Here is an 18,474-nt window from a genome sequence, read left to right on the forward strand (position 1 = left end):
TGTTACTTCTGATGAATTCCTTTGTGGTAGTGTTGCTTGTGGTGTGCTGTCAATTACATCAAGTGGACAGCTGAGGGTGCTGTTGAGCTCTGAGGAAGGACGAAAGGATTAAAGGAACCAAAATGCCTGAGACTTTGTCTGGCTTGATAATAATAAATGGACATGTAATGAGACAATGTTTAAAACGGTTCCCCATTCTGTTGTCTGTTGTCAATTGTTGCCTTTTTGGACGATAAATTGATTGAGTATGTTTAGCAAAAAATAAATAAAATAAGCAGATTCTTTCTCTCTTCACAATCATGATAATTCACCAGTCAAGATAACAATAAGCTGGAAACATCTGGAAAGAACATAACCCATTAACACTGGGAAAGCATCTGTCATTTTAGATTGTAGCTCAAATATAGCACATTGGTTGGCTTTTCAAACATAGCAGATATATATATATATATATACATGAGCTTGTAGGTCTGACAAATAATCAAATTTGAGCACCACTGATATAGCTTTTCAGAAAACTGTTCGGATTTAGAAGACATTTGTAGAATCGGCTTGAGGTCTTAGGCGGAAAAGCCATTTACGTTGTTATAGCCTTTAAAACCGGGAAAGCATATGTGTCATTTTAGATGTTGCTATGTATATAGCTATGTATATAGCAACAGTACTATATATCCCATTTTGGGCGGGAACCCCTTTTGGTGTTTTAAGCATTACGTTATACTTTAGCTAATGAAAAATAGCAGATCTACAAGCTCATTTTGAAAAATCGTGAAAATGCGGCACAAATCTTTGAAAATTGAACATATATTCTCTCAGAAGACTTTTTTTATTTATTTCGACGTCAGGCCTAAATGGGATATAATATATCGTCAGGGTTTCTTTTACATTTCTTTTAATACAAATATATTTTTTTTTCTGAAAACCAGGTCAGGATTAGGCCTCAGGTCTAAATGGGTCAATGGGTTAACCCATTTTGACCTAAGATCAGATTCTAAAAATGTCTTCTACATCCTGACAGTTTTCTGAAAAAGCTATGTTTCTATATCAGTCGTTTTCAAAAAATAGCAGACCTACAAGCTCGTAGCGCGCCACTCGGTGGCGCGCTATGAGCTTGTAGATCTGCTATTTTCAATAGCTAAAGCACAACATAATGCTAACACCAAAAGGGGTTCCCGCCCAGAATGGGTTTTTAACACTAGCAGTGAACGAGTGTGTTGCTCTCTCTCTTCTCCCACGCAGCTGCTCCAGCAGAACCTGGAGTCCAACTTCTACTCGGGAGGAGGGGTGAGCTGGGACGAGGTGAGCCCCAACGACGCCGCCGCTCTGCTCAAGAAGTTCATCCGGGAGCTGCCGTCTCCGCTGCTCACCGCCGAGCACCTCAACGCCTTCAGCGCCGTCAGAGGTCAGTGGCCCCGCCGGCCTCCACTACACACCACCAAGTATGACAGTGCTTCTCAACCTGGGGCTCTAGTCTGCATGTCTGTGGGATCATGGGTTCTCAACCCGTGACCTTTAGGGGGGGGGGGGGGGGGGGGTCCCCTGATGACAGTGAAGTGACATTTTAACCCATTTATGCCTGACGTCGAAATAAAAAAAAATGTTCGCTCTGAAAGAATATATATTCAAAGATTTGTGCCGCATTTTTACGATTTTTCAAAAATAGCAGACCTACAAGTTCATAGCGCGCCACTCGGTGGCGCCTAACTAATCCAACTGATGGATTGCGAGGAGGTGTACACACTTTTTTCATTGATATCAAACGAAAGAAAAATATTCAGATTTTTTTTCTTTTTTTGGGGGGGGATTATTGAGCGACTTTATCGTATAATCATAGCGAGGTAAGCAAGCAACATTATTTCTCCAGATTTTTGTACGGAACGGAAGGGGGGGGCTTTCAGAGTAAAAGCTGCCATATCTGCGCGGCACCCCGAGCTGCTATTTTGAAATAAATCTCGGCGCTGATTGTGTTAAGGAACCTTTGAATAACTCAAATGAAATAAAATATTATTTTTTTACAATTACTAGATGTTAAACGGTGCATTTATATAGAGCTAATACCCAAAGCACTTTACATAGATTGTGCATTACACATTCACCCATTCACACACACACACACATTCATACACAGGTGATGGAGGAATCCAAGGCACAAACCTGGACATCGGGAGCAATTAGGGGAGTCTTGCTCAAGGACACTTTGACAGTAACTCTGGGGGAGCCCGGGATCGAACTTGGGAACCTCATGGTTCCCATCCGGGCAACTCTACCGGCCACTCTATCGCTGAGCCACTGCATCAAAACTAATGAACAAACTATACTATAAAAACTGGTCAAACATTGTCAAATAATAATCTACAAGCTCTCAACGCCTCGCAATAAGTAAGGGATAATATCTGGCTAGGTGGTCATTGTCGGGAGATAATTCACCGACAGGGAGTTTAACCACCGAGGCGAAGCCGAGGTGGTGACCCAAAACACAACAAAAAAAGTATTCCATTAGTTCGCGCTGGTTGCGTCTGGCCAGCTGCAGGGCTGCAGCACTGTCGGAAAACAAGGAAGTGAGTTGATCAAATAGAATCCATTTTCGGGTCCTGCTTCGTCTATTTCTCGCTCAAATGTTTTCAAAGACATTTTTAAGAGCAATGTTTAGCTGTAAATGACATTGTGTGTCACTAGTGTGTGTGTGTTTACATGGCTGTCATGTTGGAAACAGCAGTAAATCAAGCGGGGCGCAGCCGCGCAGCTGGTGCTCAGAGGGTTTGATTAGGCAGCGGTCTGTTATACAGCGGAGCGGTCATTATCGACACATAATTCACCGCTGAATTAAGCGATTGACCAATCAGAATCAAGCATTCAACCAAGCCATGTAATAAGCTTGTATATCTATACTCTTTGCACAATATTTATCTGTGGAACCGAGTCAAACTCAATGTAATGCTTCAACTCCTACAGTTCCAAGTGCTTATCAGGGTGGAGAGGGAGAGAAACTGGGGGGGGGGTCGTGGCCTAAAAAGGTTGAGAACCACTGAAGTAGAACGTATCTTATTTGTACACTCTCAGATTTAGTTTAAAACCAGAGTATGCAACTTTGCCCTGTGTTCACGTAACAAAACAATAAATGAATGTTTTACCAATCATTTCCCTCTATAGCAGCAGGATCAGTCATCAGCCAATGGGGTCGTGTGGTGGTGTTTACCTACAAAAACACCTCTCCCTGCGTTTTGGCGTTTTCACCGTTTGTTTGATTGATTGATTGATTGAAAAATGTATTAACAGTTTGCAGAATTACAGTACATTTCAAGCACAAACTCAATACAAAGGCTGTTAACTGTGAGTGGACGACCCAATTAAGCATTACACTTGTTTCCAATAGGGTCCACAATGTTCAATTCATCAAAAACATTTAGAGACGTACAAATAGACACTTCTATATAGACAAAGGACAGAACAGGAATTTGTGACCAAAAGCAACTTATTTCACAGTTCATTGTGATCATGCGTTTGTCACATTGAGGACCCGTTTGTAAATTCTTCCCTCCTTCGCTCTCCCACCCGTGTCACAAGCTGAAAACTACTGATAAACAAGCTCGCGACGTGATGTGAGCTCGACAGAAGATAAATCAGGCTTTTAGTCACCAGACAGCTCAGCATGTTTCACACCATAGTTACCACTATAAAGTCACTTTTTATTGTAATGACGGCGGCATGTGGCGCTTGCGACCTCTGCTCCTCAACGAGAGGAAAATCAACCCTAGTAAACACAGACTTGGCCTTTTCAGAGGTGGCCTTTTCAGAGAGCACTCCGACTATGATGTGCCACGATAATAACTGGAGCAAATGACGACCAGCCCCCTGTGAAGGTTTAATTACTGGAGCATTAGTTTCACCTGAAGAAAAACAGAAAGGGTTTAATATGACTATCGATGTGATTGATGAGTCGCTGAGGGTGTCTAGGTGGAGAGACGAGGCGGTCTGACGAGTTCAAATTGATGAACGATGTGCGAGCATGGAGACATAAGCTAACAGACCTAATGGCCCGCTGTCACACTGCCATTAATCTTTACACATCCCATTATTCTTAGAACTATAGAGAAACACTATCGAGGAAATGAGTTGCGTTTGTTTTTGGTTGTGTGTGAGCGACTGAGCGTGTGTGTGTGTGTGTACGTGTGTGTGTGTGTGTGTGTGTGTGTGTGGGGGGGGGGGGGGTAGCTCAATCAATGTTTTAGAGACAGATGATGTGTGTGCATGAACCAGGTCTTATATTTGCTCGTTCTTCGTCTCGTTTCCAGACATCTCTGAGCTGAAGCAAAAACTCCACATGTTGAACCTTCTAATCCTACTGCTGCCTGAGCCCAACAGAAACACACTAAAGGTACGCACAGTCGCACACACGCACACACGCACACACACACACACGGTTCTCCCCACTGTTGGTACACACACACACACACACACACACACACACACACACACACACACGGTTCTCCCCACTGTTGGTACACACACACACACACACACACACACACGGTTCTCCCCACTGTTGGCACACACACACACACACACACACACACACACACACACACACACACACACACACACGGTTCTCCCCACTGTTGGTTGCAGCTCAGCAACCAACACTTGTGATTTGCAACAGTATGGAACCCGGTGTCAGCTCTCACCGTTGTTATTATTATTATGACGTTAAATGTTTTGATTGATTGATTTTGATTGAACATTTTATTAACAGTTTGCAGAATTACAGTACATTTCAAGCACAAACTCAATACAAAGGCTGTTAACTGTGAGTGGACGACCCAATTAAGCATTACACTTGTTAACAACAGGGTCCACCATGTTCAATTCATCAAAACATTTAGAGACGTACAAATAGACACTTCTATATAGACAAAGAACAGTACAGGAATTCATCATAATGGAGGTAAAAAGGGAAAAGAAACATATGCAGTGAGGGGGGGGGATTCAGATTTTACGGGGGCCAGTTTCGAATTGCAGCCATCCGTAGGTGCCCTTTGAGAGCAGTTTTGAAGGAGTCAAGGGATTCGCATGTCTTAATGACTGTTGGTAGGGCGTTCCACATTTTGGTGGCATAGGAGCGAAAATAATTTAGTCCCTTGTTTGTGCCGAATCTGGGTTGAACATGGTTCGTTGCACTCCCTCTGGTGTTGTGGGTGTGGACTTCGTTAACATTAAGGAAGTATCTACACAGGTACATGGGTATCTTGGTGGAGTATTGAATCTTGTGGACCAGACCCATTGCAAGATGCTGTACTCTGTCGCCGACCCTAAGCCATGCCAGTCTGTCAAAGTGGGCAGGGGTGAGGTGGGTTCGGGGGGTGAGGCCAAGTAGGAGCCTGACCAGTTTGTTTTGGGAGGTCTGGAGCCTAGTTTTAAGGGCCTTTGAGGTGCTGTGGTACCAGGAGGTGCATGCATAGTCAAAGAAGCCTTGTACAAGGGCTCCTGTTAAGGTCTTCAAGGTGTTTTTGTCGACCAGTGAGGAGATCCTGTAAAGGAATCTTGTTCTTTGGTTGACTTTTTTGATTACGTTGGTGGCCATTTTATCACCGGAAAGATTAGCCTCCAGGATGGAACCTAGGTAGGTAATTTCATCTTTACGTGTGATAACATTGTCACCCACTCTAACCAAGAAGCCATTTGCCTTGCTGAGATTACTATTAGATCCAAAGAGAATGGATTCAGTTTTTCCCAGGTGTAAAGATAGTTTGTTATCAGCGAGCCAGGTGCAGATTCTACCGAGTTCAGAGCTGAGGGCATTTTCAACCTGCAGTTTGTCCCTGTCCGAGACCAGCAGTGCCGAGTCATCTGCGAACAGGAACAAGTTGCAGTCACAAGCTGAAGTCATGTCGTTTACATATATTAGGAACAGTAGAGGCCCTAGTATGCTTCCTTGTGGAACGCCACAGCTCACTGGGAGGGGGGGGGGGGACAGTGTTCCGTTCACTTCCACCATCTGTTCTCTCCCCTCCAGGTAGGATTGCATCCAGCTCACTGATGTGCTATCGAAACCAATAGCTTTTAGCTTGTTAACCAGTATGGAGTGGTTCACGGTGTCAAAAGCCTTTTGGAGGTCCAGCATGACCATGCCGCAGTATTTGCCAGCGTCCACCTCTTGTTTGATGTGGTCGCTCAAATAGAGAAGGCATGTGTCAGTGGAGTGGGATGTTCTGAAGCCAGATTAGAACTCGTACAATAATTTATTAGTGGCAAGATACTTTTCAACCTGTTCATAGACAATTTTTTCCATCACTTTCGAGATGGAGCTTAGAAATAGAAATAGGGCGGTAGTTGCCGGGGTCTAATTTACTCCCTTTCTTGTGCAGGGGGGTTACTTTGGCCAGTTTGAAATCTAGGGGGACCTGTCCCTGTTTGATGGAGAGGTTTACTATGTGGGTGATGATTGGAGCTATAGAGATGGCTGAGTCTCTGAGAAATTTGGAGGGAATATTGTCATGGCCAGTGGCCTTGTGGGGTTGGAGGGCACTCAGTTTCTTAAGTACCTCATCAGTTGTTACCATAACTAGTTTAAAATCGTCTTTACAAACACCTAGGTTTCTGTAGAAGGTTTTAATGTGTTCTACACCAAAGAGCCCAGAGTGGGAGGGCAGATTGTTAACCAGCGTTGTTGCTATGTTTGTAAAGAAGATGTTCAAGTAGTTGGCCACATCAAGCTTGTCAGTGATGAGAGTGTTGTTCGCTTTAATGTTTATGTTTGAAAACCTGGTTTTCAGTTTCTGACTACAGCCTAGTTGGTTGTTGAGTAGCTTCCAGAGCTCTCGAGGATTGTTTTTGTTTTCCTCAGCTTTATTATTAATAAAGTTACTTTTGGCGGATTTGATCATGGCAGTAACATTATTTCTTAGCCTGTTTCGTTGGGTTTTTAGGTTGTCCAGCTGAGCTTGGAGACCCCTGTTGAAGCGCTTGGCAAGCTTTGACTTGCATTTTAGAAATTCAGAGCATTTTTTGTCTCTGGCATTCGTTGCAGTCATTATGTCCGAATTCATCCATGGCTCCGAGCGGGTTTTGACCCTGATGGTTCTCAGAGGAGCCATGTTGTCCATGTTTTCACATTCTTTCACTTGGTCCTTCCAAACTTCTCGAATCATTCATGCATGCCCTCAGACACAGCACACAATGCCACACATACATGCCCTCAGACACAGCACACAATGCCACACATAATACATGCTCGCTCAACCTCACGCTCTAGTTTCACACCAGAGGCAAACAACGCATAACTAAACTCCCAATACACACACTTTTGCCCCGACCGACAAAATTACATCTACTCAGTGCACACCCACACAAATATACAACCCCACGCACACACACGCAAACAAACAATGGTGACTTGTCACCTCACAGCACACCTCTCTCTCTTTTAGAGTGCACAAGAGGCCCATTTATCTGTTTTGTGCTGAATGTCCACTCAGTCCATGACTGGCCCTCACTGTTGTGTGGAGTTAGCCAGTGGTATCAGATGGAGAGTTGCCTTGTCGAGAGAGCCGCGTGTTTATTAACTACTCGCAGCTACTCGGCCTGAAGAGCCACCATATTATCTCTCTCTCCGTCTCTGTGGAACTGTTGACTGTTTTTATGGCGCAGCCTACGCGACCAGGCTGCCACCAAGGTTATCGTGTTTACATTACCAGCACCTTTTTCTCGCTCCATTGATTTCACAGTAGCATCATAACGCAGACCTGTTTTGTGTTTCAAGCTGATTTGAAAGCCTCTAATACTATTAGATATGATTAGACATAACTATTAGTAATAGTTATGTATGGCATGCATTAACCCGTGAGTCATTCTTACCGACGTACGTGCTGTCAGATTGTTCTGTTCCGTAAGTTGAAACCTGTCTGAACAGTAAATATGGAGATCTCTGTATCTGTCTGTCTTTCTTTGTCCCTTTCTGCCCATATATGGAGATCCCTGATCCTGATGTCATCGGCATATGCCCATACAGGGCATGTCCATATAGTACTGATGAAACTATATTATTCCGTGTTACGAGAGAGAGCGAGAACCTGAAAGGTGTGCAGTGCTAAATGCTCACAGGATGTCCCGTCATCACGAAGGTGTGAGCTGTGACGTGTGTTCGAAGGCAAACTTCCACGAGCGACGATACAAGTGTTTAACATGTTACGACTACGACCTGTGCGCACCGTGCTACGAGGGCGGAGCGACCTCGGCCAAACACGCCGCGGGGCATCCCGTGCAGTGCATTCTGACCCAGGCTGACATTAACCTCTATTACGGGGGAGAAGCCCTCCCCACGGGGCAGCCCCAGGCCTTCACATGTCCCCACTGTGGCAGAATGGGCCACACCCTGATCTCCCTGCACGAGCACTTGGCCACCGAGCACACCAACACCTCCACCCAGGTGGTCTGTCCCGTATGTGCGGCGCAGCCGCGCGGCGAGCCTAATCGGTTGACCGACGACTTCGCCGGCCATCTCACGCTCGAACACGGAGCACCCCGAGACTCTGTGAGGTCAGGGGTTTTACCACGAACCATTACCACGGCCGGGATCCCCGCCGGCCAAAGCGCTTCACGGAGCTCCAACGCCAACGGCGGAGAAGCCACAACAACAGACCCCATAGTGGAGCTGCTGTCTCAGATGTCGGCGGCGCGCGACCTGGCCGGCGGCGGCCAGCTGAACTGGAGTCCGTCGGCCTCCCAGCTGCAGCAGCTTCAGGAGCAGCTGCAGCTGGAGCGCCAGCAGGTCCAGGTGGCACGGCAGCAGCTGGAGATGGCCCGCAACGCCACCCGGGGGGGCGGCGGCCCTGCCAAACCAGCCGCCGCCGTCATAGCCACCAATACCAAACCAGCCGCCGCCGTCATAGCCACCAACCCCGCCGGCTCCAGCACCAATCAGGACACCGACCCGGGTCCCGGTGAGTCGCAGCTCATGGCACATGGCTCCCAGTTTCTACTCGGCAGTCTGAGCGAGCCGCCGCTGTCTGAGGCGGAGCAGGAGGCGAGCGAGGCCCAGTGGGCCGACCAGAGCCTGTTTGTGACGGAGCTCCTGCTGTCCACGCTGATGTCGGACCAGGCCTCCTCCTCCTCCTCCTCAGAGGATAGGAAGGACTGCCATCGGCCACCGCCGAAGTTCGGTGACTTCGAGTCCATGGGCTGCGTGGAGCTCATGACCCTGGACGTGGCACTGGAGAACCTCAACCTCAAAGAGACGGCAACTCCCAGCACAAAGACGGCGACGGCAACGCCTGCAGAGGCAAAGGAAGAGCCTTCCGCTCCACCCCTTTGACATGGCCGCCAACCACGCCCAAACCAACTGCTTTAGCTGTCTGTCCAACTGCCAATGGATGAAAAACACGCCAAAAAAGGACTGCGGCTCTTTCCTGACGCCTCTAACTTATTACAGAAAATTGTTTGGGGCGCCCACTGTATTTAGAACAAACATTAAAGTCCATAGACTCGGCTGGCTCTAAAGTGCTCTAAACAAACATTAAAGTCTATAGACTCGGCTGGCTCTAAAGTGCTCTAAACAAACATTAAAGTCCATAGACTCGGCTGGCTCTAAAGTGCTCTAAACAAACATTAAAGTCCATAGACTCGGCTGGCTCTAAAGTGCTCTAAACATACATTAAAGTCCATAGACTCGGCTGGTTCTAAAGTGCTCTAAACATACATTAAAGTCCATAGACTCGGCTGGCTCTAAAGTGCTCTAAACAAACATTAAAGTCCATAGACTCGGCTGGCTCTAAAGTGATCTAAACATACATTAAAGCCCATAGACTTGGCTGGCTCTAAAGTGCTCTAAACATACATTAAAGTCTATAGACTCGGCTGGCTCTAAAGTGCTCTAAACATACATTAAAGTCCATAGACTCGGCTGGCTCTAAAGTGCTCTAAACATACATTAAAGTCTATAGACCTGGCTGGTTCTAAAGTGCTCTAAACAACTATTATAGTCCATAGACTTGGCTGGTTCGAAAGTGTTCTAAACTAACATTAAAGTCTATGGACTTGGCTGGTTCTAAAGTGTTATAAACTAACATTAAAGTCTATGGACTTGGCTGGTTCTAAAGTGTTATAAACTAACATTAAAGTCTATAGACTTGGCTGGTTCTAAAGTGCTCTAAACAAACATTAAAGTCTATAGACCTGGCTGGTTTTAAAGTGCTCTAAACGACTATTATAGTCCATAGACCTGGCTGGTTCGAAAGTGTTCTAAACTAACATTAAAGTCTATGGACTTGGCTGGTTCTAAAGTGTTATAAACTAACATTAAAGTCTATGGACTTGGCTGGTTCTAAAGTGTTATAAACTAACATTAAAGTCTATAGACTTGGCTGGCTCTAAAGTGCTCTAAACAAACATTAAAGTCCATAGACTTGGCTGGTTCTAAAGTGCTCTAAACAAACATTAAAGTCCATAGACTTGGCTGGCTCTAAAGTGCTCTAAACAAACATTAAAGTCCATAGACTTGGCTGGCTCTAAAGTGCTCTAAACAAACATTAAAGTCCATAGACTTGGCTGGTTCTAAAGTGCTCTAAACAAACATTAAAGTTCATAGACTCGGCTGGCTCTTAAGTGCTCTAAACAAACATTGTAATATCCTCAAAGTCCATAGAGTTGCCAAACGCAATTTATGTCATAAGTGCTCCTAACAAACATTAAGAATCCCATAGACTTCATGCTGCCACATGACGTAATCTTCAAAAGCCATGCATGCATTGGAGGGGCTAGTGGAGGGGCTAGTGCCCCTTGAAGATCTATGTAAAGGTTGATAATCAATACCACATACCGGTAACCCTATTAATTACCCTCACCCGCCCACCCCCCAAAAGGAACAAAAGAAAAAAATAAGAATTCATAGGTAGATTTAAAAGTAAATAGAAATTACGTGCTATGGCTCTCTGGAAAGCATTTGTGGTCGCCATGTAGAACCAACAAGGCGGTCTTAGAGTTAAGCCTGACAGAGACAGACCATATATGGAGAACTCTATCTGTGACTGTCAGTCCTTGTCCCTTTTATACCCATATATGGAGATCGCTGATTGTTTGTGCCTGATGCCATGACAACACGTTGACGTTAGACAACACACTCCATATTTGTGCATAGGTAGCTGCATCCTGGACACCTTATATGGTTATGGCTGAGTCAGAGTCATACAGTAGATAGTTTAAAACAAAAGGGTTGCGCAAACCAGTCCCTCGCTGTCCTTCAATTTGTTATTGAATGTACAGTACCTCAGGTATCTTAAAAATCACACCTGTGTGAAGTGAGGGGCACTCTTATCATTTAATGTTTGTGTTAGGACAAAACACAAAATAGCCGATTTGCTCGTCTACAATTTACAGTATAACGTAAATTCTCCATTCACTGTCAATGGCATTTAATGTTTGTGTTAGGGCAAAACCTAGTCTACACTATAGCTGAATATAGGATGGGCTAGCGCCCTTCAAACAATTGTTCTGGTTATTGCACTAGGTAGAGTAGACTGCTCAAACGTTAAGCACTTTTGGTACCAAAAAGTTTTAAAATGTAAAATGTAACTAAAGCTCAAAGCCAGCACGTTTTTCTCCAAGCTTGTTTGATGTGGTGGTTTTTATATTTTCGTTTCTGTTTGTGTCATGTGACCCGCAATACCATATAAGGGAGGCTGTCATTGTCCTTGATCATTGTCACCTGATGAAGGCCAGCTATGGCTGAAACGTCATGTCATTATTGTATGTCGGCGTTTTAAAACGAAATAAAACACTGTGGAGCTGAGCTGTTGCGCGGACTTCCTCTTCTTCTACTGAGTCATAGATAGTGTCATCATGAGAGTGACGACGTGCCCTGCTGGCCGGCCCGTTGGTCTTCTAAGCCAATTTTAATATAAGATAGTCCCGATTGGCCCGGACGGTTAGCTCAACCGCCTGGGCTGCCAAGCCAGCCGGACGGCGTGCCACGGGTTCGACTCCCGATCCCGACGGCCTTTGCCGAGTGTCATCCCCATCTCTCTCGCCCTTTCCTGTGTGTGTGTGTGTGTGTGTGTGTGTGTGTGTGTGTGTGTGTGTGTGTGTGTGTGTGTGTGTGTGTGTGTGTGTGTGTGTGTGTGTGTGTGTGTGTGTGTGTGTGTGTGTGTGTGTGTGTGTGTGTGTGTGTGTGTGTGTGTGTGTGTGCGCGCGCGTGTGTAGCTTTAAGTGGCCACTTAAAGCTACAATCGGGACTATCCTTTTTTAAAGATATTTCTTTTGGCGTTTTTTTGCCTTTTTTTAGCCGCACGCACGCACGTGCGTGGCCACTTAAAGTGGCGCGTGTGTGTGGCTAAAAAAAGGCAAAAAAACGCCAAAAGAAATATCTTTAAAAAAAAAGGATAGTCCCGATTGTAGCTTTAAGTGGCCACTTATAAGAATCAGAACGGCTGCACCCCATGGTTTGACAATCCACACAGTAAGTCAATTAGGAAAGGAAGGAGCCATTGCTGACTAAGATAAAAAATGATTTGGAAAAGTGGGGTGCCCTGAAATTGTCCTTATGGGGTAAGGTGAATGTTATCAAAATGGTGGTTACACCCCAGTTTAATTACATCTCAACGATGCTCCCACTAAATATCTCAGACAAGATTTTTAAAGAGTATGATAAAATTATTAGGGATTAAACTGAGCAAAATGTGGATGCCCAAAGATAGAGGTGGCCTCGGCCTACCAGATATGAGGACATACAATATATCTTTTGAAATGGCTAAGTTGTCTAAACACTGGAGTGGGTCAAATTCTGAATTAGACTGGGTAACCATAGAGAGAAGCTTGGCTTCACCATTCCGCCCAATTGATGTTCTGTCACAGTCAGTGAGGAGGAAGTATAAAATCTTACATTATAAACAACCATACTCATCACTCTGGAATAATCCTAAAATACGTATTGGAAGGAAAGAGATATATTGGAAAAAATGGCAAGCAGCAGGACTTAATACTATTGGTGATCTATTTGAAAATGGAGCTTTTATAACTTACTCAGATTTAAAAGAGAAATTTGACCTTGGAAATGATGGTACATTCTGGAAATATTTACAAATGAGACACTGTCTGGGCAGTACTCTTGATACTGTTGCAAATTCACTAGTTGAATATCTAAAATTACCACATGAAGCTCATACTGCATCTGTTTTTTACAAAATGTCTCAAATTGATTTGGCAGAATGATTTGGGGGTTGACATTGAAAAAGAGCATTGGAGAAGAATTATAGCAAATGTAGGAAGTGGAATTAGAGAAGCAAGAGGGACATTTATTCAGTATAAGATTATTCATAGATATTATTTTACACCAACTAGATTACTTCAAATGGGAATCGCGGATAATAACACATGTTGGAAATGCAAAGAAGAAATTGGCACATATATGCATATGATTTGGGACTGTCGCATAGTATACCCTTTCTGGTGTAGGGTACTGGAATTCCTTGAGAAATGGGTGGGATTGACATTGCCCAGAGATCCGCGGCTCTGTCTATTAGGGGACAGAACTGCTGTCCCTGGCATATCTAAAAAATATTTCACTATTATAAAGGTTGGACTTGTTACCGCTGCCAGAATACTGTTGCGTCATTGGAAGGTCCCCAGAACACCTGGGCTTAAAGAATGGAATGAAGAAATGATCAAAATAACATCATATGAATATATGTTGGGCAGGGTAGATGGAGAAGCAAAATGAAAGAGACATGGGATGAGTTCTGGATGTATATGAACCTTAAATGATTTCCTTGTTATTTTTCTGCTTTTTATTTTTTATTTTAACTGTTATGTTTCTTGGACTGGCTATCTGTAAGGTATGTTGTAATGTTTGTAATGCTGCTTTGTACTGAACCTAGATTTTGTACGATTTTGAAAAACAAATACAAATTTGAATTATAATTAGGAAAGGAAGGTTGCACTACCATATTGTCTCCATTCTGACAACAGGGCAGCTGATGAAATGGGTTCCATATCCGAGTGCCTCTCTTCTCGGTTCATTGACCGCGTGTGCATCTGGTGCAATGTGCATACATGCGTACATATGCGCCCGCCGTCTCTGTGTGTTATTTTTCTGTACGCATGTTTGAGCATCTTTTTCCAGACTTTAACCCATTTTGGGCGGGAACCCCTTTTGGTGTTAGCATTACGGTGTTTGGTGTTAGCATGAAAAATAGCAGATCTACAAGCTCGTGGCGCGCTACGAGCTTGTAGTTCTGCTATTTTTGAAAAATCGTGAAAATATTTATTTCAGAAAACTGGAGGATTTAGAAGATTTTTTTTTAATTTCGAGGTCAGGCCTAAATGGGTTAAATGCATCATTCGTGCATGCATGCATGCCGATGCGTTCTCGCATGCGTTCATCTCTGAACATATGGCTCTCTCCTCCTCCGTCCCCTCCAGGTGCTCCTGGAGTTCCTCAGCAAGGTGGTGTCCAGGGAGAAGAGGAACAGGATGAACCTGTGGGCGGTGGCCACCATCATGGCTCCCAACCTGTTCCTCCACAAGGCCGTGCCCAGCAGGCTGACCGAGGGCGCCGAGAAAGGACAGGCGGAGAAGGCGGCGGACATCATGAGGCTCCTCATACGCTACCAGGACCTGCTCTGGACGGTCAGTCGGCCTTCAGAGAGCAACACACACACACACTGAATCGATATGTTATCGAATAGCGTCGGCTGTCGTGGTGGAAACCTTTGTATGTCCAAAACTGTTATGTTTCAGGACATGGGGAAAAAAAGGAAGCTGTGTTGTGTCAATGTATTTATTATTTTTGTCACAAGCTCGTGTTAATACTTTTCATTGCTTAAATATTTATAGAACCTACAGAAACACTTTTTTCACTTTCACTTTTCACTCCAAAATAGCAAAAATACCCAAATTAGACGTAGCTACAAGCTCACAGGGCATCGCACAGCAAAGCCTTGTGAGCTTGTAGATCGGCTATTCTTGCTACTTTTGCGTTTTGTCATTTTATTTACCGAAGAAAAACATATTAACGTTGAAATTTGGAGATACAATATGGATGTTTTAACTTTTATGGGTTTGGGGCTGAGTAATGCCAAATGTATACGTAGTTATACGGCCTGGTCCCGCAACGAAAGTGCTGTATCTACAAGGCCACAACGTGTCACACCACAACACATTGTGAACTTGCAGATCTGCTATTTTTGGTAAGGGTCAATGACTATGTATAAATAGTGTACAGGCATGAGCAGTGGATTACACGTCATTGCAGTACTCTTAGTCGAACTCACAGTATAATAATATATCACTAAATGTGGGGAAACAATTTACCTCCATTATAAAATTCAAGTTAATATTTTTAAGATATACCGGTAGAACGTATAGAAAGTATGAAAGGCCAGAAATGAAGGCAATAGGCCTACAATAGGCCCAATTCACTAAGCTGTTTAGTGTTTACACCCATATTTTGGGTGTAAAGGAATAATCCAAACTTCCCACATTAGAAGTCTAGAATAAGGAATTCTAATGACAATACAGCAAGCTTTGGTCCCATCATGTAAGCATCTGAGCAGACTTGAGAAAGATCGTCCCTCCGCAACATTCACTGACAAAATAAGATTACTGAATCAGACAACTAACGTGGGTTCAGTCAGGACAACTCAAGAATGGATGTAATATATATTTATTGAATATAAGATGAGCAATATATTTATTATGGTTTGGCGATGTATTGGATCTGCTTTTTAGGTACTCAGATCAAGCGCATCAGTCCCATCCATAGGGAGTCCGAATCCCCCGTACCTAAACAGTAGATCCAAAACGACAGGTGGTAGCTGGGGTGGAGGTGGGTGAGACAGGTGGTAGCTGGGGTGGAGGTGGGTGAGCAGCAGGTTTGTATACAGCAGCGCGCTGATACAGCAGCAGCAAGCAAGCAGGGAAGCAGAGGAGGAATGCAAACCTCCGGTTAAAGTAGCCGGTATGAAGATGGAGTGAGTGTGTGATTGGCTGAGTGAATCATGTGAATGAGAGCGTGATGCTGAGGCGGCCCAATTAACTGCACTGAGGTTCCCTGACTGAACTTGCTCTGCGCGTGTCTACGACAGGCACAAATGCTCATAAATTTGGAAAATTCCTTTACACCCAAACTGTCAGTGGCGTGCACAGACATTTAGAGGGGCAGGTGCTCAAGTTAAAAAAGGGCACCTTGTGCAGCGCGTGGAACCGGCTGGTTGCCTTAATCTATTTTGGACGGGAACCCCTTTTGGTGTTAGCATTATGTTATGCTTTAGCTATTGAAAAATAGCAGATCTACAAGCTCATAGCGCGCCACCGAGTGGCGCGCTACGAGCTTGTAGGTCTGCTATTTTTTAAAAATCGGGGGAAAAAAAAAAAGGAAAAAAAAGTTTTTTTTTTCTTTTTTTTTCAAAAGGGCACATTTCCAAAAGGGCAGGGGGTGCTCTAGCACCCCCTAGTGTCTATCTGTGCACGCCACTGCAAACTGTGGGCGTGAAGAGCATAGTGAGTGAATCGGAAAGTGAATTTGAAATGTAGTGGAGTGAAAGTCATCAGCTTGCAAAAAAGACAAAAAACATCTAATATTCCAAAATATGTACTTACCCCTTTTTGGGCGGGAACCTCTTTTGGTGTTAGCATTATGTTATGCTTTAGCTCAGGGGTGCCCAAAAGGTAGATCGCGATCTACCAGTAGATCACAAAGGCTGTGCAGGTAGATCACAGCATGGCATGGTCCTAAAAATATATTTAATTTAAATAGGCTGTTAAAAAATAACTTTTGGGAATCTGACACTTGAATTATGGTGACTTGTCAGTTCAAACCCACAATGCAATACTTGTATTACAAAAACACCCTACCAATTCCATTTGTCCCTCTATTTCCCTATTCCAAAGCCCCCGTACATTTATAAACAAATTTCAGCATATCATATTGGTGGGTAGATCTTGTTGAGCTGGTCATTTTGAAAGTGGCTCTCAAGTCAAAAAATCACACACGGTTGCTACGGTCATCCAGTTCACCCGGGTGTGATTTAATTACGTCAGAAATTATTTTGAACATAGCAACCATGCTCATTTTTTTCTGCACACAGAAGCCAGTTGTAGGAGTGGTTTACACCACTCAAAAAGTGTGGGCACCCATGCTTTAGCTATTGAAAAATCACACCCGTGTGAACTGAGTGGTGCAAGGTCTTATATAGACTGATCAGCTGTGGTCTGACGTAATGCCTGACGTAATGAAATCACACCCGTGTGAACTGAGTGACCATAACAACCATGCTCATTTTTTTGGTACGAACAAACACGTGGACACGTAAACTAACAAAGCCAGTTGTTGGAGTGGTTTGCACCATTCAAAAATAGCAGATCTACAAGCTCGTAGCGCGCCACCGAGTGGCGCGCTACGAGCTTGTAGGTCTGCTATTTTTGAAAAATCGAAGAACCACTGACATAGAAACATTTTCAGAAAACTGAAACTGTCAGGATGTAGAAGACATTTTTAGAATCTGATCTCAGGTCAAAATGGGTTAAGTACAGTACTCAAATAAATCTACTGTCCAGTCCACCACTGGTTAACACGACTCTCGGGGTGACACGACGTGTTTTGTTGTTCTCAGGTGCCTAACTTTCTGATGGGCCAGGTGCGCAAGCTGAACGAGAACAGCAGCAAGCGCTACCAGTTCTACGACCGCCGCATCAAGAACCTGCTGAGGAAGATCCACACGGACAGCCGGGACAAAGACGACAAGAAATCGGCAGAGGTCAGACATACATTTTGTTTTAAAATCACACTGGGACTAAAACAACAATGCGTGGAATCAGAAAGAAAGTAAAATCAGGCAGAAAAGTAACAATGTTCTAAACGTTCCCTGCAATGTTGCCGTTTATACACTATATAAACAAAGAAATATGGTCCTCAAAAATGCATTTCACACACATGGCATGCTTGGTTTAAAATAAAATGTCTGAAGAGAGTAAAAATGTAATACCTTTTATACTCCTTATCAACTGAACTATCCCTAGTTTTAGTTTGCACAATCTATTTCTGCTCAGGACGGACTCCATTTTGTCATTTTCTTGTCAGTTTGTTAGTAACCTTGTCCTTTTTTGCTTGTTGTTGTGTAGCCGTCCCGCACGGTGAAGATCCAGGTTGGAGATCTGGTGAGCAGCACCATGGAAGTCCAGGTCAACGCTAACTCCCGGGCGTCGGACCTGCTGGCCCAGTTCCACCGGCAGTTCCTCTGCAGCCCTGACAAGAGCAAGGGCAAGCTACGGAGGTACAGTATGATGCTAGTGCAATACTAGTATGTTGACTAGAATGACTAGTTATCAACCTTGCTTACTTCTTACGTTTTCCTTCCTTTTTCTATGATTTTCACTACATTTATTGATTTGTACTTCTCAGAATCATTACGATGGATATGCTTTTTATTTGTGCCATACCCCCTGTGCAATGAAACCTTTATTTTGAGGGGATAACTGAGTGATCGTCAT

At 44.1% G+C, this 18,474-nt stretch overlaps 2 protein-coding genes across 3 annotated transcripts in view; both read left to right on the forward strand.

The window, feature by feature from the left end:
• Nucleotides 1-18,474, forward strand: part of arhgap40 (Rho GTPase activating protein 40) — a 69,855-nt gene that overhangs the window by 44,903 nt on the left and 6,478 nt on the right. For both annotated transcript variants that reach the window (XM_079510435.1, XM_079510434.1), the window contains exons 9-13: nucleotides 1,240-1,402; nucleotides 4,293-4,375; nucleotides 14,407-14,613; nucleotides 17,598-17,741; nucleotides 18,106-18,257. In XM_079510435.1, coding sequence (XP_079366561.1) covers nucleotides 1,240-1,402; nucleotides 4,293-4,375; nucleotides 14,407-14,613; nucleotides 17,598-17,741; nucleotides 18,106-18,257 — 749 coding nt within the window. The remainder of the gene's footprint in view (nucleotides 1-1,239; nucleotides 1,403-4,292; nucleotides 4,376-14,406; nucleotides 14,614-17,597; nucleotides 17,742-18,105; nucleotides 18,258-18,474) is intronic.
• On the forward strand, nucleotides 8,099-9,307 carry LOC306929770 (E3 ubiquitin-protein ligase KCMF1-like; the record flags this gene model as incomplete). The annotated part of the gene is made up of 1 exon (XM_079510436.1): nucleotides 8,099-9,307. The coding sequence occupies one exon, from the start codon at nucleotides 8,099-8,101 to the stop codon at nucleotides 9,305-9,307; it is 1,209 nt and encodes a 402-aa protein (XP_079366562.1).

This window comes from Electrona antarctica (genome assembly GCF_951216825.1).
Source record: "Electrona antarctica genome assembly, chromosome: 9".
Classification (NCBI taxonomy): domain Eukaryota; kingdom Metazoa; phylum Chordata; class Actinopteri; order Myctophiformes; family Myctophidae; genus Electrona; species Electrona antarctica.